The 24,622-nt window shown below is 41.3% G+C and overlaps 1 protein-coding gene across 1 annotated transcript in view; it reads left to right on the top strand.

Annotated features, from left to right (window-relative positions):
* TTLL5 (tubulin tyrosine ligase like 5) overlaps positions 1 to 24,622 on the top strand; it is a 122,699-nt gene that overhangs the window by 74,323 nt on the left and 23,754 nt on the right. The window contains 1 exon segment of the mRNA XM_090141395.1: positions 22,890 to 23,067. Within this exon segment, the coding sequence (XP_089997521.1) occupies positions 22,890 to 23,067 (178 nt within the window).

Raw genomic sequence — 24,622 nt, forward strand, 5'->3', positions numbered from 1 at the left:
TATATCTGTTTCTCTTTGTTGCATGCGTATTGCCTTGTGGTTCTGCATCTCAAGGGTTAGTGGTAACTTTCCTGTCTTCCAAGTTGCATGTTTCAAGCTCTCTGCAGTCTCTGGACAGGTAGAGACCGTCCATCCTCTGTCCTGTGCTCCAGTTGCCAGGTGGCTGGAGCCTGTTTGTTTGCATAGCAGCTTGGGTGCACGCTGACTTTGAAGAGACTGTACTGCACTGAAGCCTCTGGAGGAAATGAAGAGAGAAGGTAGCAGGCACTGGTGGCCACAACAGACCTTCAGTTTCAAGAAACTCTGCAGTGACCTTAACACCTCCCTAGCTAGGCAGCGCAGAAGTGCCAAAGCAGCAGCAGCTGAACATGACCAATACCAGTCCTGTGCCAGCACTGACTTCCCTGTTCCTTTCTACTAATACCGTTTGTCCCTTCTCTTTTCTCTCTTTGAGGAGATGTCTGATTATGAACTCTATCTGTCTGCACTATACCACTTTTCTGCAGGCTTCATGCTTATACAGTCTTTTTCTTTCCTTCTGGTGTAAAAATGTCCCTTCTAATACCTAACAACAGCAGAGTGCTATCCTTGATCAGGAGCAGGAGTCCTCATTATGAGGCATATCTCACACAGGTCATTCTGAAGGTGATTTCCCTCAGTTGTTAAACCACTGTGAGAGCCTCCAGCTCATAGTGTCCTTTTATCAGGCTGCTTGCAGGGATGTGCTGTGTTTAGGAAGGCTTGTATAGAAAAGTCCCTTTTTAGTAAGAGGGACTATTTGCATTAGAACATACACAAGGCTGATTACTTTTGCCTGGATTTTCTTCCTGTGGCAAGCATCTCTTATCTTATATGCCTAAATTAATTAAATTTCATTATTTCCATGGGAGAGTAAATGAGAATGGGTGTAATGATTTATTTACTTTTTTTTCTGTGACCCCATCTGGTTCTCCTGGGCAGCTCTGTCACAACTGTATTCACTTATGGCCCTTGAGAAACAGTAGTTCTGGAAGCCCTGAGTCTGGGGGTTGATGTAGGATTACTGTATTGAGAGGAAATTTGAGGAGGGAGGGGGAACAACAGAAATTCTGCATGGGTAGCTGTACGTTCTTGCAGCACTCCTTGTCTCTGGCTTGTACAAGTTCTTGTTTCATTTCCACATATTAGTGCATGGAGCAGCCTTCCCCCACCCCGGTAACCTCTAACCTTTGTCTTTAAGCATCTCCCAGGGTCTCTGGTGACCACTTGTTAACTTTCAAGGCAAACTGGCTGACTACACCTTCATAAATACATGGCTTGTCTTGTATTACTTCTTATATATTTCGGTCACGCCGAAGAAATGTGTGATGGCAGGTTCAATTACTTTCATCCTGCTTGGAAATTGCCCCGAGCCTCAGCACCGCAGGTTGGCACTGCCTCGAAGGATCCCTGCTTCCCACAGCCAGGCCTTGGCTCTGGCTGCTTGGAGCCTCTGGGAGAGGAAAGGCGGAAAGCTCGTGACTTGCCCAGACAGTTTGAGGCCTGGCCCTGCAGCCTCAGCTCCCCAGACACTGTTGAGTCGGACTTGGCTGGCAGCCGCTGAGCTGTTACTTTTCCGAGGTAATAAGTGAGATTAATCGCAGGACCCTTTCCAGAGGCGAAGGGGGTTTGGGTTGAGTGCAGGGAGAGTGCAGGAGCCAGTGCTGGGTCTGGGAGCCGGAGGTGAGAGCTGAGTCCTTGCAGCAGGGCAGAGCTGGGCACTAGCAGACTGGTGCATGGCCTGCGGCTGCAGCCTGTGGGATTCCTTAGGCTGGTTCCTTAGGCTGAGTGAAGGGGCACAGCATCTGCGTTATCTCTGAGGGTCCGCTGAGCTTGGGCAACTGTGCTTTTTGCAAACAGTCCTAGTAATGTGAGAGGACAGGTTTCTCTTTCAGCACCTGGCTCTGACTTGCTATGACTTCCTTTCAGAAGTATACCTTTCAGGTATGAAGATCTTTTCCATTATTCCCACCAAGAAGCCTGTGTTGGTAGGTGGAGGGCAGTAACAGGATTTTTATGCCTTCCCTAAAGATAATACAGCATCATAGTTTTTGATTCTTTTCAGGTCCCTCCCCTGACTGACCTTTCTCCAATGTAAACGTAGGATTTGCCATCCTGGATCAGGCTGCTAATCTTTATGCTTCACCTGTTTTGTCCTTTGGAGTAACTAGTACTAGTACCTTCAGTAAAAGTGCAGAACTTTTTGACTGGCAGCAAATAAATTTCCTGTCTCTGAGAAAAGCTTACTTTTGCCCTCCAACTGCTAATGGCTGACTTATATTTCTCACCATATTTTCTGTTCTACATAGGTAGTCCTGCTGTGGGTGTTGTCATTAATCATATTTTACTGTCTGGAAAGGTTGTAGCCTCATTCATGAGCTACATGTAGCAGTGAGTTCCACAGGTGAATTTTGTATTATGCAAAAGTCTCCCTTTATAATTCTTTTTTCAAATTTGCCTATAGTCTCTGCCCCTTTAATATGTCAAAGCAGACAGAAGTGCTTTCTTTATTTTCTGCACTGTTTATTCTGTATGTTTCTACCGTCTCCTTCCTTACTTGTCTCTCCTGAACTAAACAGACCCATTCTTTTTCAAGTTCTGAATGGAAGTCTTCCAGCCCTCAAGTAATTTGCTGGCTGTCTTTATTCAGATGACAGGACTTGAAAGCAGTACATCAAGTAGGAGTGAAACACTGATTTTATGTGATGTTGTCATTTTTCACTTACTATCTAACTCATAACTTGCATATACTTATACCTTGCTGGCTTCTGACCATGCTAAACATTGAGTTTTCATTAATATATGGTTGTTTTTCTTTGACTATTGCAGTTAATGTAACACTGAGAAACAGGTATAGGCAGTTCAAGCTGGTACGATTCTTTTTTTAATTCCTCACCAATGAACTCTCTTCTGGCTTTTAGCTCATATTAATAGATTTTGTTGGCTGTGACAGAAGCTACACACTGTTCTTGGTTCTAGTAAGCATTTAATTTAGTATAGACCTAGTTTAAATCTTCTAGGATCCTTTCTCATACCCTCTCTCCCAAGCCATCCCTAATCTTAGATCTTTGAAGTGTTCTATAGAGTTTCTATGTGTTTTATATTGTAAAGTCATCGGCAGATCTCCTTTTTCTCTGTATTTAGTTAAATCTCCCAATCGCCATTTTAAAAAATTGCTTTACAGAGTGGTGAGCAGAGGGTTAATGTGGCCACAGCTCTCACTTCAGTAGTTTTTGGTGGGGAGATCAACTGCTCTGCTGCTCTGGGCTTTCTAGGAAATAGGATACCCCAGCAGCCTTGTGCTTTGCAGGAGCTGCTCTGCCTAAAGCAGCTTTTCTCTGTAGAAGAGTTCTGAAAGGGTTACAAAGGAGCCTTGGCTGTTTCCTTGAGCTATTTGGAAAGGACAGGCCTCAGACAGTTTGGCAGGAACCTGGGGCCCTGTTTTTTCCAGCCCAGCCCTTCCTTCTGCACGGAGCTGTCAGGGAATCCCACGAATGTCTGGTTTCTCCCCTTTCCTAATTTTTTAACAATATTTTTATCCGTTCCTGGCTCTTTCCCACACAGGGACCTCAAGTTTTGCCCATTGCTTGGCTCTGCAGGTAGTGAGATGGAAATGCTACCATGCCACAGCTGTTGGATTTAGTTCACAGTTGTGTGGCTGAGAAGGGCACTGGGAAGCTTCCCAGAAGAGTGTTCTTTCTGGCACTGATCTTATGGCAGGTCCAACTGACCTAAGAACACAGGGATTGAGTGGGCCCATCTTTGAACTGTGCTGTTCCTGTGGGTCACCATAAGGCACTTGAATCCTCAGAGTGGCACATTCAGAATCCGCCCTACTAGACATACAGCAAACTTCTGCTTTGTAACAATGGATAGTCCCTTTTAAGCTAGTCTTGTAATGGACAAGACAGTTTAGCAACCTTTCCTTCATTAGCCTTATGCTCTCCAGGGCTGTCCTGAAGCGGAACTCATGGTGAATATTTTGGAGGTTTGAATTTGCGCTGTACCTTTTGGTGACAAAGAAATGGACTTGTGTAGAGTGAAGGAACAGATGTCTTAAAGCTAGAAAGTTTGGTTACTGCTAAGAGCAAAGGCATTTAAAGGTGTCTCTGTTGGAGATACCATGCTTTGCAGCTGAGAAAGCAAGATAATCCTAACTCAATTTTTCTTTCTCAGTAAGCCTCTTAGATGCTGGGAGCAGTGTGTGATCTGAGATCCATGTGAAAAGCCTTTCCAGAAGGCAGCCCTCTTGTGGGACAGTCCCTGGAGAACTCCCTGAATTCAGCAGCTGAAGAGTCTGAAGTCAAGCTCAGATAAATCAGGGGTTTCAGTGACCAAGAAAGAATGCCAGAGCAGAAGGTAGCAAAAGGGGCCAAAGGCTTTTTCTCCTTCCTGTTAGGCTTTGTTTTGGGGATACCTTCCCTTGTACGGTGAAGTTTCCACCACCAGTATGTGTTCACATTTTCCATCCAAGCCAAAGTCATGCTTTGGCTTGGCTTGTTCAAGATGAACACCATACTTCTTGATGTGTTGTCCTGTGATATAACAGGAATTCCCTTCCAAGAGTGGAGAGAAACCCCTTTCCTGTCCCTGAAAGTGTTAATCAGCCTTTCCTATGAAAGTCCTAGTTTGTCACCTAGTTTTCCCTATCTTTCAGACTGGGGAGGTTTTGTAGCTGACACAGGAGTTGGTGAATTCTATGTTGTTGGCTCCATAACAGCCTGTTATTCTCCAGGGCTTCTCTGTGCTGCAGGTATCAATCAGCAGCCGTTTGTGAGCTATGCAGGGCTCCAACATTTAACAAAAAAAACCTCTTTTTCAAAAGGAGGAGGAAAAAAAAAAAAAAGCATTAAAAAGTCGGAATGTATTTCAACTTCCATGTGTATGTGGTGACAGCTTTGTTTGGAGATCCTCCTTACTAGCTCATAGGTTTTTGAAGTATACATACATTTTGTGATCTGAAGAGGATAGGGCAACAAGAACTCCCCTGTGGAATGCCAGTTTTGAGGGTTTAGGCTAAACTAGGGTTTAGTGTGAATGAGTAGTGTTGGTGGCATTTTTTTAGTCTTTACCTAATGCTGTATACTGCCAGCCAGGAAGCAATTTGACCAAAATGCTCTGGATGAGAGGACTTGACTGATAATAAGATAGAATGCATTTCAGTGGCTCGGAAAGGCTGGACATTGGGCTGTCCAGAACCAGTACTTATTACTGGATTTTTAAGTGTACTGGTAAAGGTAGGCTGTACAGCAGTAGGATAAATTAAGTCTTATATAGAAATACCAGTGTATCCAGGATCCTTTATGACCAGCTGTTCCTAGAGGTTCATTCTGTAACGACAGTTGAAAGATGAATATCCTCCTTAAAAATAAATAAATAAAACAACCTCCAGGTAATGTTTAAAGCTACCAATTTCCAGAAACTCTCCCGTTGAATTTACTGAGTTTTTATTAACATTTCTCATCCAATTACTGTCCTTGCTGTCCACAAGCAAACCAGGTGGGGAGAAGCCAAGGCAGCCTGACTGATCCAAGTCTACTGAAAACTGAAATTGTGGTGTTACAAAAAGCTTGAAATAACTTCTTTGCTAGAAGGCGTGTTCTTTTTGAACGTATTTCTGATTTCAGCCCCACTAGCAGATACTTGGATGCAAGATTCTTTAACAGACTCATGATGCTTAAGTTTTTGGTTTTTTCATAAATACCTTCAGCTGGCTGATACTTTAAACAGCACTTAAAGGCTGTCCAACTTAAGCAGTGAGCATGACAAAGAGAATACCATCTCAGTCATTGGGAAGAAGTCAAATAGGGAAAATAGTGTATGTGGAAGATACAAGCACAGACTCTTGAAACTCTCCAAGAACCCCAGGAGTAATACTTCAGAGGCTTTGTTATAAAGATAGGTGCATTGATAAATGCATCTCTTTATTAGAAAAAAACTGCATTTGGTAGCTCCAAAATATTTTCAAAGAGATAAGAGTTTTGTCCTACCTCTGGTACTCTTAGGCTTCTGTTTTCAGAATTTCATACCAAAATATCAAGGAACTTAGAGTTTATTCCCTATGAAACAGAAGGCTGCCTGCTAGGATTATTTGGAACAGCTGTTGTAGAGTTTCGTTTTGAGTGTTAAGAACCTGCTGATCTTTTTTTTTTTTAATTTCTTCATGGAGAGCTTTGATTTAACATGGAATTAATTTAATCAGACAGCCATAATAACAATAGCTTTGTTACTCCTTCATGTTTACAGGTATTTCAGTTCTTAATTTTATTTTGTTTAATTTTCTCTGAATAAATGCATATACCACATTTAAAAATATTAAATAAAATATCTTATTAGCAAAATAATTTTGGAAGCCTAGTTTTAGTAGTTGAGCTAATTTGGGCTGATTTTCAAGAAATTTGAATTCAATCAATTTTTAAATTTTTAAGAAATATTTTGTCATTCTGTCCAGGATTTTGGTTTTGCATAACTGATTTTTTTTTTTTCCCCGAAGATCAGTGTCATCTCATTTCCATGTGAAATTTCACTTTTCTGCTGATTATGCTAGCTTAAGTGATTTAAAGCATTTAATTATGAAGTTGGAACTATTTGTTTTAAGGTCACTTCCAACCCAAGCCATTCTGTGAAATACAAAAGTATGAAATATGAAAGTGAACTAATGTTATGCACAGATTTGTATATTGTTATGAGTCATGGGGACAAAATGATTCATGTCATGCAGCAATTTTCTTTATAGATGTTTTCTAAACAGAATAAATTCCTTGTAAGTGTATTATGATCTCTTAAGGCATTGCAGAACCTGAAGATGTGACTATAAATATCATTAGGCTTGTGTTATTGAAAAGTATTTCTGTGGAAGGAAAGAAAACTGTATTGCTGCATTTTTTTTTGTAATCTGCAGGTCTTGTTCTGAAATGGTGTAAATTCCTGCTGTACAAGTAGCTCAATCTATGAAGTTATGGTATGTTTCTAACGAGCAAAACCAAGTAACACCTACTCTTGTAATTTAGTTCCACCTTTCGTCTGATGTCCATTATTCACCTTTGTACAATTGAGAGATTGCTTACTATCTCAACCTCTGCCTTGTCCGCAGAGAGCCAGTAGCACAATACACAACAAAGGATTACCCTTTTTGCAAATATTGCCCTTTTTAGCTCAAGGCATCCAAAAGCCACATTTATCTCTTCAAAGAACAAGACTGTAGTAGTGTAGTAGTTCTGGTGTTTCTCAGAAAAGTCTGTCCTGTTTAGAACATTGGCTGAAACATCACAAAAGGCAGCAAGTATAAAGAAGTGGCATATAAAGATTTCTTGTTTGGACATTTGATGAAGTTGTCATGGCCCTTTCCTGGTGTGCCTTATCTATGCTAGGAAGGGACTCTTGAAAGGACATTATTCCACTGAGTGGCTGGGATATTTTAGTCTGTCCTTATAAGGATTTAGCATCTGCAGCTGCATCTTTGATGTGTTCGTGCTTAGCATTGCATGCAATCACTTGGTGAAATTCCTGAAGTACTGATTCCATGGTTCCCATCTGTGTTCCCGAGTCTGGGAGCTTCTGACTAATTATAAAGTTTTCTCTGTATACTGTAGGAAACAATTCCATTTTGGCTCCAGAAGAAGGGATTGGGTTGGACTGGAATATAGGATTGCATAATTTTTTTTCAACTTTAACCACAAATTCCTATGAAAGCTATTGCGTTTCTCTGTAGATACCTGCTTTTAGCTTTTGGTTTCCACTGTCATTAGAAGTATTCAACGCTCATATACAGTCCAGAAGCAATCATTCATTAAGGAAGCTGAGCAAAGTTGGATTTGCAAGAGAACAGCACCATCCCACTCTACCTTTCTCAAACCCCTGAGGAGAAAACATGGACAGTGTTCAGTTGGGATGACCAACAGAGCTGGCATAAATGTATCATAACACTCTCTCTGGTTGTACTGAAGGAGGACACATCACAAATAGGTGTGCCTGGTCAAAGGGACTGAATTTAAAACATTCTACTTCTAGATGCTGCAAATTAAACAAGAGCTTATCCTCCACCTCCTAGTCTGCCATTGGATGCAAAAAGCAGAATTTTCATGTGTAAGAATTCAAGCTCTAGGTCATCTAAATAAGTTTTTGTGCAACTTGAGCGTCTTATGCAGCCTGGGTCTGACAGAGAGGAATCTTTCAACAAACCCTGAGTCTGGGAACTGCCTTTTAGATCACACCAGTTCTTTGTACTGTACGTTAACTATCTGAGCATCCTTTTACTCACTTTATTTTAATGACAGATTTTGTCTGCCGTCAAATTTGGTAGTTTCCTAGGATTGACCCAGGTAAGCCTGAGTTTTTTCTTGTACTTTCACTGGTATAATCACAAATTCCCTATTTACTGTGCATAATTGTGGTCCATCAGCTGGCCTGTTTGGTCAGCATGTGCATTGCTGCCAGCTAAGGAAAGAGGGAGGCAACTGGATGTTTTGGGGCTCTCCCACAATTTTCTGCTCCAGCACCTGCTCTGGAAATGGCCAAAGAACTGCCAAACATGCTGAAGTGGTTAAGTGTACCAGCTCCTAAAGAAGCTAAAGGGGAGGAGTGGTTCTTGCCTGATGGGTTTTCAAAGGGAGCTGAGACTTTGAAGTTTTGTTTTAGCAGCTGCCAGGTATGCTGCCTCAGCCCGTGCTGCACTTCTGCCCCCAGCCTTCATGCATTACATTCTTCTTTACACATGCCAGAATAGAGAAAATGGGGAATAAAATTAATTAAACCAAGAGTGTGGATATTAGCAATAGAGTTACTTTATTGTACCCTTTGGGTTAGAGTGCTTCATGCCACATATCAGTGAAACACCTTGCACTTGCTTTGGCCCGTTAGAGTAACAAATTTGTTCACTGCTGTTTATCTTGCTCCACAGCTTCTGCTCTGAACAGTTTTTCTTGTATTCCCACAGTTCACTTCAGGTTTTTTTGCTTACCAAATTACTGCTTTTCTGCTTTAATTGTTTTAGCCAAAATCAGGACAATGATTCCTCCCAAAGTAATTGTAGTAGTTTTACTGTTTTGTTCTGTGATAGCTACATGAAGTAGGCAGAAATTAATGTCCATAATGCCCCAGAACTCCTTTCTCAAGATGATGAGACCAGATCATCTTTCCAGTAAGGAAAGTAATGCCTAAAGAAATGTGGGGGGCTAAATATTCCTGTCAAAGCAAGAGCGGGCACCATACCTCCAGCAGTTACTGCAGTGAAGTTAGCTAGGAGCTTCCCCTTTGCTCACCCAATTCTTCTCTGCCAGAAAGGAGGTGTTTTGTTTCAATTTATTTACACTGAATATTGAACTCCTTTATGATAACGTGAACTCCTCAGTGAATTTTCCTGTGGAAACACTGGGTTACTGGAGATGCTATAGGCTGTTTCTGCAGATGAAGAGGTAGGTAGATCCCAGTAGGAGATGGGAATTTATGGAACAGCACTGGGAATAGAGTCGGGATTTTATTCTGTTCAGCTTAAAACAAAAAAGGAACAAAAGCGAGGCCAGAATTGTTGTAAACTGGAATAGTCTTCTCTGGCAAGGGAATGTGCTTCTGTGGTATTAATAAATGGAGGATAAAGTGCCAAAAATGGAGAGATTCTTGCTCTGCAGTACTTGAACAGCTTGCTTTTTCAGGTGAAGCTTTATAAAAATAGAAGTTTTTCAACTCTTTTATTGCAGATCTTTGTAGTCCAGTTCTGGTATGTTGATACTAGTTTCTGGTGGTAATAGTGGTGGACAGATGGATGGGAGCTTTGGGGGGAGAGATGTGATTTTTGTTGTTGTTCCAACGTTGGCTATAGATTTTATAAAAATACTGTCTTTCAACATTAGAATTAGCATGTAACTCAAGTGAAAGTGATGTTCTGTTAATTTATTTTTTTTAAGGTTGCATTTAGCTTACCACCAAAATGTGTCATGTTTTTTGAAGAATACCTTGTTAGTTTTTAAGGTATTTTTCTCTACTGAAAAGTGTGTTGTGTTTTGTTCTGTTTGGTTTTGTTTTTTTCTGGGGGGGGCAAGTAGGGTTTGTCTGGAGGATTCTTAGAAGGAGCACTACAGAGTTGGAGAACTTCTGTCAGTTTTAGCATGAGAAGAACATGGGTAGAAATATGTTTTGTCTTGGCTGAAATAAGCACTTCCAGGAAACTTCCATTATCTCTAAGGATATTGGATGAAAAATAGGATTTACCTCTTAACAGTACAAGTACAGTATTATATGTGAATTAGGCTTGCAGGGATTCCAGAAAGGCTTCTAGCTGTAAAATAGCTAGCTCCTCAACCATGGGATTGCTTTGGTACCAATGTGTTGTGCTGTTCTTCAGATGGCTGAAAGTTTGTATTTTGGTGTTTTTGTGTAGTATATATCTGTGGCCCCTGCGTCAATGATCTTTTTTTCAGAAATATGCAGTGTGTGATATGCTAGCCATGTCTATGCAACGTATACAGTTATTAGGTCAATTTCTGCACTAGTAATAACCCATACTATTATTATGTCTTTGATTATGGATTTGAGCATATTACACCACCACTCCCCAGCTACATTTTTTGTAACCATGTTGTTTATAGACATAAAAAATGTGTGCTAACACAGATGCCACATCCTACTTTTTCTTGACCCTACTGTTCAAGGAGCCCCAGCAAGGTGAATTTGTCTTTGTACAGAAGGTGGAGGTAAATAAATAAATACTCTCTTGACTCCAGCGTAATTGAGCTGCAAGAGGAACCTGAGGAGGAAAAGCAGTCTGTTCAACAACTGGGAGGTCACTCAAATCAAGTCTATTTGTTGCCATACCTTGTTACCTTACGTAAGTTCAGATGAAGGATGAGAAGAGCAGAAACTTCATAAGGAGTCAAAACTGTAACATGGAGAAAAATGGTATTGGTGATTCTTGGGTGAGCATGTAAGGTCCATCAGGCTTAGGAGACTGTGTATGTCTATCTTTTTAATGGGCAGCACCTTGAGCTTCATTACATTGGAGCTAGGATGGTAAATTTTTAGGTTTTTTAGGAAAGAATGATCTTTTTCAGACTTTTTTTTGCTCATGTATTGGTGCTTGGGGAATTATCCAAAACCAGGAGACTGTTAACTACAAGCATACAGTGTCATAGCAGGGACCCACAGAAGTGACCTTTAGTTCATGTTTTGTATTTCTTCTTACTGTTTGTGTTTCAGCAGATAGATGTTATACAACTCTAGCTGTGTTGCTGACTGGTAGCATCAGATGTGCCTTCCTATTGACATTGCAGTACTCTCTTTTCACTGGACCATTCCTCCTAATATTACTGTTGCCCAGGTAGCCTTCAGATGATGACAACTCCTGCTTAATTGACTTTGCACATCTTTGATCTTGAAGTGCAGAACAGATTCTGGCCTTTCCTCTAGGTATACAGATTCTGAATGTAGAAGTGTTGCTTCTCTTGTGAAGTTCTGTTACCTGGCCATTGTTTTTGGCCTTGAGATTTATATGCATGACGTCAGGGAACTCTATACTTCAGCCTGATTTGACCCCATAAACAGACTTTCTAAGCTATCAAGATTTACAAAGGCTTCTCTAAAAGACACTGATCAGAAGGTCTTCATTTACTGCAACAAGATGATAAGTATACTGAATGTCAAGCAAGTTTGACTGCTTTCATGAACTTCAGAGCAAATTTTGTAGAATTTGGAGGCATATGCTGTTGTTTAGTTTTATCTGTTTAGTATTTAGATGACAAACTGTCTGAACTTGGGAAAACGTGACATCTCTACTCCATAGTCGTATGACACAACTCAAAAATCATTTGGGCCTCAAGAGGTATGAAACTTAAGACAGCTCAATCCTGGAGGAACCCTGGAAGACTTGTGGTGTAATGCCATCCTCTCCTGCATCTTTTGGGAGGCTGATAAAGACAGGGTCATTTAGCTCTGCAGGGTATTTATAGCCTTGTGCAGAGGCAGAGCACTTGGAGTATTCTCTCCCATCTCCTGAATCCTAATTCTACCAAACTCAATAGTCTGTTTTTCTGTTTGTTTATTCTTCTCAAGCGCTCTAGATTTCACCAGTGTGGCCCAATTCTGAGTTTTCATTTGCCTCTTGGGACTTAAATGAGAGGCATGAGCTGCTCCCTTCATTCCCCATTCTGTTATTCCAGTGGGATCTTGCAGCTGCTGCTTGGGCACATCTAGTGAGAAGCACAGCACTCTGGGAAAGCCTACGCAGGAGGAAACTTAATGGAAAAATATTAAGGAGAAAAAAATGCGTTTGATGGACTTTTAATATAAAAGGGGGAAAAAAAATAGAAAAGGGGGAGGGGGAGATTTATTCACTATAATAGGAACCAAATGTTGGCTGGGAGAGCAGCTGCACTCTCACTCTTTCCCTGTAAACTGTGAGCGGCTTTTCAAAGAAGGCATTACAGGGTGCAGGGCTAAACTACTGGTCCCAACTTAACCCTTGCGCCTCTGAAGAGTGGTAGGAAGTATGCGTTTCCAGGAGAGTGGCAGAATAATGTCTTCAGTTCCAGACCCAGCCTAAGCATATTCTAGACAGATAGTGGTGCCTATTGTGTTTTCATCCTCTTGCGATACTGTTGCCATCCACTAAACAAACATATAGTCAGGAATAAGTAGAGCCCAACAATCTTTTCTGTTTTCATTTTCAGTAAGCTTTTGTGCTGTCTGTACAAGTCACATTTTGTGTTGGTCCACTCCATCCATGCTAGTATTTTATAGTGGAGCCTCTGTAGCAAGAAATACCTTTCCCACCTGAAAGTGGCATAGCAATGCATTTTAATTCCTGGTGCTTTGAATTCACTGGATAAGATAAAAGGGCAAATGTAAGGTGGCAGTTAGGTAGCCTGTTACCCAAGTCTGAATAATTTATCCCAGTCAAAGTAGAGCAGTGTACTGGTGAGGGGAAATTACTCAGAATCTATCTATTCTGTTCAAATTTCGTATCTAATTACTGCTTTAAAATTTGGGGGATGTGGTGTGGGGGAAGGCAGTTCAGGCAATTACAAGTCATAAATGTAGGCAGGTTATCTTTCCCAAGGCTTCCTCCTAAAAGAAGTAGCTGGCTTCTGTGTTAATCTTCCTGTATATCTTGTTATTAAAATGTTTTTGCCAGCTTGCTTGCATTTGCAAGTATAGAATTATGTGCAGAAAACATGAGGCCACCACCACCTCTCACTCTGTATGGTTCTCCCCTTTGTTTGCACTAACTGAGGCTAGGTGAACTTGTTAATCTGAATCACATGGTGGAGATATGCTCAGTTACCTTTACTGGTTCTCCAGTGACCTGATAAACCACAGCAGCATGGTGGCACTGAACTTTGCAGCCATCTGGCTGTTAATTTTCTTCCTGATTTAGTCTTTCTAGTAGTGAATTTAAAAGCTGCTGTGTGTAAAGAGAAGAAAAAAAAAACCTGTTTTTTACCAGCCCATTATTCCCCAGATCTGAGAGACTGCAGCCAAGGATGCTACTAAGGCCCCAACAGAAAAATGGCTCTATTGAAGAGTAAATATTTCATTTCTGAAGACTGGCAAGTTTAGTGCTCCTGTAAGTAAGAGGTTTATAATGCCAACTAAATCTTGGAATAGCTGAGGTAGATTAGGCCTACCTCCAGAGATTTATTAGTACTCCATAACCTCAATTTGTTCTTCCTCTGCTAGAATGCCACAAATCTGTTTGATGCACCTCATTTCCAACCTGCTAAATCCAACCTGCCTATATAGAGAGAGTTAAGGCCTAAAATGCACTTAATTCCTAATCTGCAGCAGAATTTAGCAGCTACTACATTGTCTTTCTTACAAGAAAATCTATCTTTGCTCTGAAACTCAATGTCAGGGAAACAGCAGGAATAATTTACAGATTTTAGGGAGCGGGAAATAAAGTATATTATATTATGGAGCAGTATATATCAGAAAAGGAGAAAGCCCAGGAATTTGGATAGAACTTGTTAGAATATAACAAAGGAGCAGGCAGACAAGGGACTTTTCCATTATAGCTATTGTGCATGTGCATCCAGAATGCATTCAGATTTGAGCGCCCTTCTAGCCCCAAATACTGATGAAAGTACAGAAAGTTTATAGAAAAGCACGCAAAGGTCTGAAAAGCCAATCAAGGTCTGGTGAGGCTGACTAAGCTCGAAGGAAGTATAGGTCTAGTAGTGAAGGTTTAGACCTGAAGTAAGGAGAAGAGCATGCAAAAATCTAAATTTAATGGGGGATGTTAGGGAAAGTTCAAGACACTGAGTGTGTATACCTGCCTGTGCTGTTGTGCAGCTGATGATATGACACCTGGACTCCACCAAGCCCCTAGGACATGAGCATTACAAGCAGACGAATTAGATGCTTTTGCACGCATCTTTGTTTCTGAATAAAATTCTTGTAACAACAACAACTCTCTCAGTGTAAAGGAGTGGGAATAGCAGAGGGGGACTCCTGACACTTGCTTAAAACTATGCACATAAAAATGTTCTGGGTCCTTTAAATTGTGCCTCTGTTATCCCTAATAGTTAACCTGTGTAAGAATCTGGAAATTGTTGCTAATTCCACAGAACGTCTCCTGTTCTTTCCCTAAACCACCTTTTAACATGCACCTGGTACATCGGCTGTCTTATGGCATGAAGATGCTGATGACTTTCTTACTTGCTCTGTAGGTAGAGGCAGTTGAGGCTGCTGAGAAAGTGGGGAGCAGAAGAGCTAAGGCTGAACCTATTACAAGTTCCCTGCATCTGTATCTCATCACTAAGAGGTTTGATTGGTGCTCTGGGACAGAAGCTTTCCTACATCTCTGTAACGCCTTCACTGTGGGAGATTGTATGTGTCACTTTGAACTGGATTTGAACCCAAAATGCCATTCCACGTTTACTGTGCCAATGCAGCCTTGATAGGCTGCTTATTAACTTTGAAAGCTTTTCCATGGCTTCCTTGCAGAGCCTGAGAGCACACTAGGTGATGGCTCCCTCCTTTTACACAGGCCTTCTGCTTCCTGCTCCTTCTCTGTCTGGCTGCACCTTTGCCGGGGGAGTTCTGGACAGCTCTCTGGGCTTCAGGAGGTCTCCGAAGACCCAAGCAGAGCTCATGTAGGAATATCAAAACTGCTTTGTTCTCCCTGTTGATGTTTTTTGGAAAGATGCCTTTCTTTACTTCTGCAGTATAGCTGCTTTGTATTGTAGGGGGTCTGCATGTTCCAGCAGTCAGATCTGCAGGCCATGCTAAAATAGAAGCTCTTGCTGACTAAGCTGCACCAAAATGGCTCTTTCCTAGAGACTCTTGATAACAGCAGAGGACAGGAGCAAACCATTCTGAAAAGCTTGATGTTCTGTTTCTTAGTTTTTAATTTAGTGCTTTTGAATCTGAGGGGAGGGAAAGAGGGAGAAGAGACAAAGAAAGGCCTTGAGGCAAGCAGCACTGTGAGAGGCCCGACTGCTCTGCGCCTCAGCCAGGCCCCCAGCGTCCTGGGCTTTGTCCCACTATGTTTATCATTGCTCCATAGCCAACCCCAATCTAGGGCCTATTGTTAGGGATGGAAGAAACACATAGTGTGCCAAAGAAAATGTTTGATGTTTTTCTGAGTGCCTGAGCATAAGTCAGCAGGATGCTGGGAGCTGCCACGCTAGATGGAGTCATTAGTTACTAGGCCAACTACTTTTTTAGCAGCTGGTGCCCTGAAAGCTTTTGCACTGAAAGCTTCCTGGACCTGTCATACCACCTGAATGCCCTGTAGGCAAGAAACTACTGCCTGAGATTGTCTTACATTCCTTGGCAAGGTGGGAGCTCTGATTTATAAATGCTCTTAAGTTCCCTTCTTGCCAGAGAGGGCCCTTGCTCCTCCTTAGCTCCAACCTTTACAGAAAGGGATATAAAACATCATTGTTAGTTTGTTACCTAGTCTCAAAGGAGGAGAATTCTTTACTCAGTGTTGTAGACCTTCAGCTATACCAACTCCTGCTGTCATCCTATTGCTTCTTACAAACTAAGTAGAGTTAAAGCATTATTTTTCAGGATTGCTGAAGCCCCATTTGCGCAAGTAATATGAGCATAGTTTGCATTACCTTTCAGTGAGATGTAGGTACTTTTCAAATGTTTCAAAATTCCTTCTTACTAAGTGATATATGGGAAACACCAGCATACAGCATGAATTGGTATTGTTGCCTGCTACACAGGAGTCAGTATCAAGCAAGCACCCTGCTGTGCCATTGGAAGAAGGCTTCGGCTGAAATTCAAATGAAAGCATGAAATGTGTATGAAAGCATAAATGAAGTTGTTCTTTCAGTAAGGACTTGCTATACGTTAGATAGTAACAAAAAAACTACAAGATCTTCTGGCTGGCTTTCAGTGGACTTGATTATAGCTTCATTCCTTGGCATTCCTTATAAATCTGTTTGAAGTGGGGACAGAAGTCAGCATCCTCCTTTTTTGTAGAAGTTTATCATCCCATTCCTTTCTTACAGCAGCTACATTATTTAGAGCTTTTTTTTCCTTTTTTTCCCCCCGTAGTCAGTGAACAAATGTATTAGCATTTAGTATTTTGTTAGCATGTAGAACTGCAGTATATCTGCATTAGCTTCTAGCACAGCTGAAGGTAATTGATTATGAAAGTGTTGCTTACACCAGAAGAGAGCTAATGATTTTTGAGTAACATCCTCATGGAGAACCAAAGCAGGAAAGAGAATTTAGGACCAGCAAACCTGAAGGTTTGAAGTGCGTTGTGTTCTAGCATTTTAGGCTAGGTTGTGATCATAACAACAGAGAGATATATTGAAATTTCTCTGGAAAGCAAACTTGTATCTTTTGTGAGGCAGAAAGTTTGCAGCGGAGAGTCTCATTCTGTCAGTGCAGAGGAAGAGGGAATTCTGGCTCAGGCTTTATAAAAACTGCAGTTCAAAGAAAGGAACACAGTGGGTTTCTTGCCAAAAATACTGAGTAGCCCTAAGAGCTGCTGGAAGGACAAAATCTTGCTTACAAAAGATGGGCCATAATGCCAAGGCTGAGATTTCCTGTACATAGTAAAGGTCTGAATCCTGGCCAGGTCTCTAGACTAAGCAACCCATAAATAATCCTGAGCAAGCAGTGAGAAGATAGCTCACAACCAGCCTGGCTGACAGAATGAAACTCAATCTCCTCTGGTGGCACAGGCAGGAATTTCTGTTTCCCATCCGCATGTATGTGCATTCATGTATATATCTGTCCTCTGTAATCACAGAATTGTACGGATTGGAAGGGACCTCTGGAGATCATAAATTCTGACCTCTGTGCTGAAGCACATTTCTACAGCAGGTCGCATGGGTAGCCATCTAAACAGGTACTGAATATCTCCGTAGAAAGAGACTCCACAACTTTTCTGGCAAACTGTTCAGTGTTCTGTCACCTCCACTGCGAAGAAGTTCTTCCGCGTACTTGTATGGTGCTTTCTACTTTCTGTTTTTAGGCCACTACTCCTTGTCCTACCATTGCACACTGCTGAAAAGAGTCTGGCCTGGCCCAGTTGTCTCTGGCATTTTAGATATTCATAAACATTGATCAAATGCCCTCTCAGTCTTCTTTTCCCCAGGCTGAACAGACCCATTGATCTGAATGGGTATATCCCACTGGGGCCCGTGGATTTGTGCACTTTGATTATGGCTGGATGGTTGCTCAACCAAAGGGAAGTCTTCCGTTCTCCAGACTCTCTCACCTCTAAGGTCTGAGATTCCCAAGAGACAGTCTTTGTAGTAAAGACAGAAGCAAATGTGCGTTCAAGTAGTCATAATGTACAAGCAATAATTCTAAACTGAAAACAAGCAAACCTGTGGGTACTGACTCTTAATGAACCGTCATTTCCACTGGGTGTACAAGTTTTTTTCTGATTATTTTTGACTTTGTCTAAAAAGATGTGAGTTGTGGAAAAAGCTTTTCTTTCAGCTAGGTTGTTTTTATAGAGTTTTTCTACCATGTGAACCCTGTAGTACTTATTAAGATGTGAGGTCCTCTACAGCCTTTTTACAGACTTCATTACTGTGCTGAATCTGTTGCTGAATTCCTTAAGCAGAAAAGCTAATTCCAGGAAGGGCGTAAAGGCACTGTCTTGCTTTGTTAGGTCATCTGACAAGAAGAGGCTGAGAATAGTAACAGTACCATGATGCATTCTTCTGAGCATGGCAAACAGACTGAGAGCTGGAGCATGTGTTACCTGCAGCAGAATACTGAGTCTCACCTAAGCTCAATTTTCCTGTACTAAAGGAAGTTTGGCCTTAGATGTAATATCAGCAACCTGGTAATATGTTATATGGGGATTTTCTGAAAGTGCTGATAAACTACCCCTCTATGAAAGTGATCTAAAGATTTGCAAATGTGTGCTTGTTCTCTTATCAAATATTTTATGCTTTAAGTTATGAATTTATATTGATTTCCATCTATCAAGAAGAAAAACCCATGGCAGCTGACGAGCATATTCAATCCAGAAGGTTTTTGCAGGTCATGAGAGTGAAATCTGTTCTGACAAGCAACAGTACTTTCAGCAGAGTATTTAGAAAAAAAGTGAGCACTGTTGTGCTGCATCATGTGATGTGAAAGATACATGTATTGGAACTGTAGGGATTTGCATATGACCATCTGCAGTGCAAGAAAATGTTAGCCAGTTTAGTGGGATTGGTTTGGCTTTTCTAACTTAGTTCTTCCTAAAGATTTGTTGGTATGGTTTCAAGAGTGTCCTCCTGTGTAGTTTAATTTAAACTTACCTGGGTAATATTATATCATTAAAAAGTTATTTTAGGCTATAGATCACATATTGGTTAAAATAGGGGAAAAAAAAAAAATTAAAACAAGTTAGAAAACAAATGAAAGTTTTTGGGAGTGAACAAACATTGGATCAAGGCAGCATTTTCAGTTCATTTTTTAAAACAGGACTGTCAGAGTTTGTCTTCCCATAACAGTTAATCCTTTGCTGGGTATCTCAAACAGAAGAAATGGGGATCAAGGAAATGATACTGAAGTTCTGCCACTCTGTTAGTGGCCCTCACAGTACTACAAACTGCAGTCACTATATATCACATCTGTGGCACAAAGCCAGTTTGGCTATCAACAGGTCCAGCTTCAGGGGAGTTTTCATCTATATCAATTTTATCTCCTTCATTTCATCTTGACTTTCATGTTTTAGAACAAATCACTCAAACTTTTGTTTCCTAGGCATTATTTATGATCAAAGGATTGAATTTATGGATTGCAGATTCTGAGATGATACAAGAGGAATTGGAACAGGTGCTAGTTTCTAGAATGAATGGTGGAACTTGACTGAATCCTCTTAACTTCTGACTGCTACCTGCAGCAGATTTTTTTAAAACTTGATGCATAAACAAAATCGACTGCATTATCTCAGACCAAAAGGATTATATGGCTCAGTGTCCTGCTCAGGCAGCAGCCTATGGAAAACAATGGAGGGAGAGCATTAGGTGATGTTATGCAATGATGGTAATTCCCCAGTATTCTCTGGGACTCAGTGATTTTCTGGCCAGGAGGTGTTATCTTTGTGTATATACGGTTCTAGTGGCTCTTGCTTACATTAGTTTGTATAATTACTTTGAATCCTGTACATTTTTGGTATCCCTAGCTTCCTATAACGTGAAGGCATCCAGTTTAATTACGTGTTAAGAAAAAAAGTACCTCGTTTTATTTGTTTTAACCTGCTCGTTTGATGGCTTCATATTTTTTTTCCAACATCTTACAGTATGAGAAGTAATTGTTCTCCATTTTTCTTCTCCCTGAACCTCATTAATTTAAATATATTTTTCTTACTTCCTTTCAGTTGTCCTTTTTTCCACAATGAAAAGTCCTTATTTATTTAGTCATTCCTCAATATATGTTGTTTCATACCTTTGCTAATTTTCTTTGGTAATGTGATGTTTGTTTCGCAATTCTCAATGACTTTCAGTTTTTTGGCTGCAAACTTTTCTCTTTTAAAAAATTTCACTGTTTCCTAGAACATTTCTAAGTGTTTTGAACACCAGTGACCATACTACAGATTCATGTGGAAACTGTCCTTTTATTCTGTCTTGTTTCACGTGCTTTTAACTAGTTATTAGACCCATGAGAGGTATCCCCATGGCATCGTGCTGGCTTATTTCCTTCAGGAACATTTTTTTCAAATGAGGAATTTTTCTCAAATGAGGAATAACTGGTGTGAAAATGTTACTCAAAGCAAATTGACAAATAAAACATTATTTCAAATGAGATACTGAAGATCATGGTCTATTAGTAGTACTGATGAGTAATTAATCAAACTGCTTACCCAGCCCTAATGTGTCTTCTGTGGATCTCCTGGAAGAGCTCACCTTTGTGTCTTCTATAGTTGATGTTTGTTTCAAGGGCTGATCTGCAGCTATCTCCCGAAGGGTACATCCCCAGGTCAGCACAGCTCTTTGTGCTTTTCAGCTAAGTGCTTGTCCCTGACTTTACTGGAAGAATAACAGAGACTACAGCTGCTTCTTCACACAAGGGAAAAGTCCAGGGAGCTTTAACATCTGGATTGGTGAGGGAGTCAGTATCTACACTGTGGAAAGACCAGTTTTTATCCTTGGGGTGAGAGTTGAGTCCAGATGGCAACAACCTGCTGTTAGCCCACTTGGTAAGCCTGTAAGATTGGAGAGAAGGCAGCTGGGAATTGTTTCAAAGATTCTTTGTGCTGATTTTTGTGGCATCCCGTGCCTAGTAGAGGACAGTGCTGGGATGGTCTCCCATCTCCAAGGAGCACATATGGATCCATAGCTGAATAATTGCAGACAGAACCACATTAACAGAGAACAGTGGCCACGTTACTGACTGAGGAAAGGTAAAAAGAACATATGCATCCTGAATGTAATCGCTGTGGAGGTTACCCTGTACTCATCTCGTTTGAAGACAGAAACAGAAAGGGGAAAGTATCTGAGATTCTTTTACAGGACCACGAGTAAAAAAAGTATCTAAGAGTCTAAGAACAAGGAAAAGAAAAAAAAATAAATTAGGTGTTGCAGGAGAGGAAAGTGAGGAAAGCTGAAAACCTAAGAAGATATTTATTTTAATTTTATAATAACATTTTCAGGTGTTGGATGATGTTAGAGAACTGTTATTTTATAAAACAGTAAGAGGAGATGATTCCTGCTCCATAAAAAAAGGACAGAAGAAGAATGGCAGGTTCAGAAGAGGAGAGCTAATCTCCCAAAAGATCTAACCTCAGAGTCAGGTTCAAACCTCTACAGCTTGTCTTCAAGGCCTAAGTCTTCTCAGTGGCATTACAGTTTTCCAGGCACTGGTGAAAGAAAAAGAATTGAAAGACTGAGAATCTTGCTGAGGTGTAGCTGCAGATAGCAGGGAACAAGAGTAACTCATCCTGTATTGCACTGCTGGGGTACAATGGAAGCAACAAAGTGAGGAAGTGGGATCTCTTGAACAGAGAATGCTAATGCCCAGAAGAAAAAAAGCGGTAGCGGTGGAGGAAGCAGGGGTGGAAATACTGGTGGCTGAACTTCTTTTCCACTAGACTGTCTTACTCCTGTCTTGCTGAGGAATTGAGTATGGACAGGTACCCATTAGAGTCCTTGTTATCAATTTGCTTTGAAAGATACACGTTAGGCAGTTTTTGAGAGAGAGTACATAGGGCTGGTAGTTTCTTCTGGTGTTTTTTGAAGCATCATTCAGAACATTTTAAGGAGCTGCTGTGATAATGAAGATTATAGAGGAAGCTGTGACACATTCAGAGAAGCTAGGTTGTAAGTTTTTATGATATCATGAAACAAGGAGACTACAGTTAGCACTCTTGCCAAACCTACACTCTGAATTATGGCATGAAATGTAAAAGACAATGAGTATCTTCTACAACCCAGTTAGTTATGACATACACAAGAAACACAAGGAAAGTCTGCCCTGGGAACCAAACGGAAACATTTGAAAAGAGTGGCTGAGAGAAACATGACAGAGATTAACTGAAGCCTGGGAAGCTCAGGCATTGGGGCTTGAAGGTTTTATTAGACAGTGTCAGGATACAGTGGGCTGTATGGCATCCTCTCTTATGATCACAGTGTGTGAGTTGCTGGGCCATCATAGCCTCTTCAGGACAACTTGTGGCCCTGTCAGTCTGCCACCTGTTCTCTGCAAAGCCCCTCAGCCTTCTGCATTAAGTGTGCTGGTACTGCCTTCTCACCACAGCTTACAAACTTCAAAGCAAGCTGGTGAGCTTCTGTCAGTACTTATCAAGTTGCAGACCACAGCTGAACTTCCACCATATAAGCCTGGGTTATAAGAACTGCCTCTTTGCTGGAGGCCTTTTCTCTGGGTAAGGATTGCATTACATACATGATGAAAGAAGTGAACCCATCTTCAGTCCCCTTACATCTTTTGGATTGTAATTGTGTGGAGTCAGTGTATGCCACAGTTGCAATCTCATCCTACTAGCTGTTTGTCCTCTCTGAGGGAATTATTTTGCATGCCTTTATTCTACCCTCACTGCAGCATGCATTTACTTGGTATGAGCCTTGTGTTAGTGTATTGACAATTTCTACAAATGCAAATAAATACTTATCTCATTAGTAATGTAAATGTTTAGTTCTTTTCCTGTTGCAACACTGCATCTTCTTACTGCTGATCAGCCACAGCTCCAATTTTAAGTTTTTCTCTTTTGTCTTCCATTGTTCCTCTCAAACATGGTGGTACAGCTATTAATGTAGTTCTGCCAATAGAATTCAAGAAACTCCTCAACAAGGCAGCAATTGGCACATGGCACCTGTAGCAGGTATTGTGCTTGTTGGAGCCACTTAAAACAAATTCGCAGCTGTCTAAGTATTAAGGAGGTTTTAGGTGCCTTGTAAGCAAGAGTCCATATTGGCAAACAAGCAGAAATGTAATGACTTTTCTTTTCTCAGGGCTCCAGAGAGTGATCGTTTTGCCTGGGAGGGGGAGGTGGAGAACAATGTCTACAGCAAAGTGACACGGAGTCCACTGGCACACCCCAACTATCAGCTGAATTTAGCCGTACAGCAACTTCAGCAGCAAAAACTTCAGTCACGACAGCTATTGGAGCAAAGCCAAGCCCGACACCAGGTAATTAAGAAAGCTCCTGTCTTGGACCTAATAGTGCTGACCAAGTCTTAGCTAAGTAGGACCAACCTCAAACCAATACATGTGGCACAGCTTTTGCTGAAGAAATAGCTCTTCCAGTGTGTTACAACAATAGACTAATATTACCTGCAGTGGTTCTAATAAAATTTTGATGCTGCAGTTCCTGCTGGCCTTCTTCACCACACTGGCATCCTGGCTGTTGGCGTGTTCTTGCTTTCTTTTCTGCATAAGTTCAGAGCATTATCTTACATTGCCTCACACAGCCTTAAAATTGTCTATAGTCTTCACAGCTCTTTGTCACTTAATCTTGTTAGTGAATTGCACAGTTCTGCTTTTACTTGTGTTGCTCATGGGTAGTATTTCAAGCTTGGTCACTCCTATTTTGGTGCTTCCAAATCTGGGGTCTTGAAATTGTATTTGGCAACTGCATGTTCTGTGGCAAGCAGATCAAGGCTTTATCTTGACTAAATTCTTCTCCTCCTGGATTTCTTCTAATAAGATGTAGCTACCCAAAAAGCAGCATGCTAGCAAACTTAAAAATTACTTAGGAGAATCTGCATCTTTCTTCTAAAAACAAAAAAAATCACATTTATTTCTTTTAAGATCTTACAGTGTGCAGGGGGCATGGCCACTCCCCCTCATGCAAGGTGCAACTTTTTTCTGCAAATCTTCTCAAAGTCTCCTATTCATTTTGATGTCACGCTCCAATTTATAGGAAGGAGCTGAGGTTCTTTTATTATCTGTATACCCGGTGTGAGATTAAGAAACAACGGTTCATATGTTAGTCCAACCAGTTTATTACAAGTCTAATTAGGGAGACGGGGAAGGGAAGGAGTGCGATAGAAAAGCTAGGAAAAAGCAAGAATGCCATGAAGCGGGGATAGTCACCACCAGGATCCAGCGGCGGTCCCGTTGCACGACGTTCCGAAGGTCCGAGGCAGAAGCAGCAGGGGGGGAGAGCAGCAGCGTGGAAGGCCTGGGGCAGCAACAGGTAGCAGGAAGAAGTCGCAGAGCCAGTCCAGGAGGAAGCAGCAGCAGGATTCAGGTAGCAGGCCCAGGAGAGTCCGTCAGCATGCAGGAGTTCCGTGGTGAGGAATCTGATGGCAGAAAACCTTCACCCTCTCATGGTTTTCGATTCCTCTTTTTATCCTTCTCCTTCTCCTGCCTACGTGACATCCCTGGGTGCTTGAGCAGGAGTCCTGCGAGTACTTCCTGAGATGGCCATCTTCCTCGAGATAAGCCCACACAAAAGACCACTTCGCAGCTATTAAGCTGCAGCTTATCTCTCTCTCGTTGCCCCCGGCCCAGTCCATCCGTCACCCTCGGACAAAAGATTTCGCAATCCTTGCCCATCAAACTTCTCCAGACAAAAGGTCTCTCAACCCCTGACCAGGACTTGCTTGAACTTGTTCATCTGTGTCCTTCAGACAAAGGATTTCACAACCCTTGCTCAGGACTTGCCTGAACTTGTTCGTCTGTGTCCTCAGCAAGCTTTGAGACAATGATGATGCAAAATAATAATCTCTTACATTTGATA

Source organism: Phasianus colchicus, chromosome 5 (assembly GCF_987193195.1).
Source record: "Phasianus colchicus chromosome 5, bPhaCol1.hap1.1, whole genome shotgun sequence".
NCBI classification, from domain to species: domain Eukaryota; kingdom Metazoa; phylum Chordata; class Aves; order Galliformes; family Phasianidae; genus Phasianus; species Phasianus colchicus.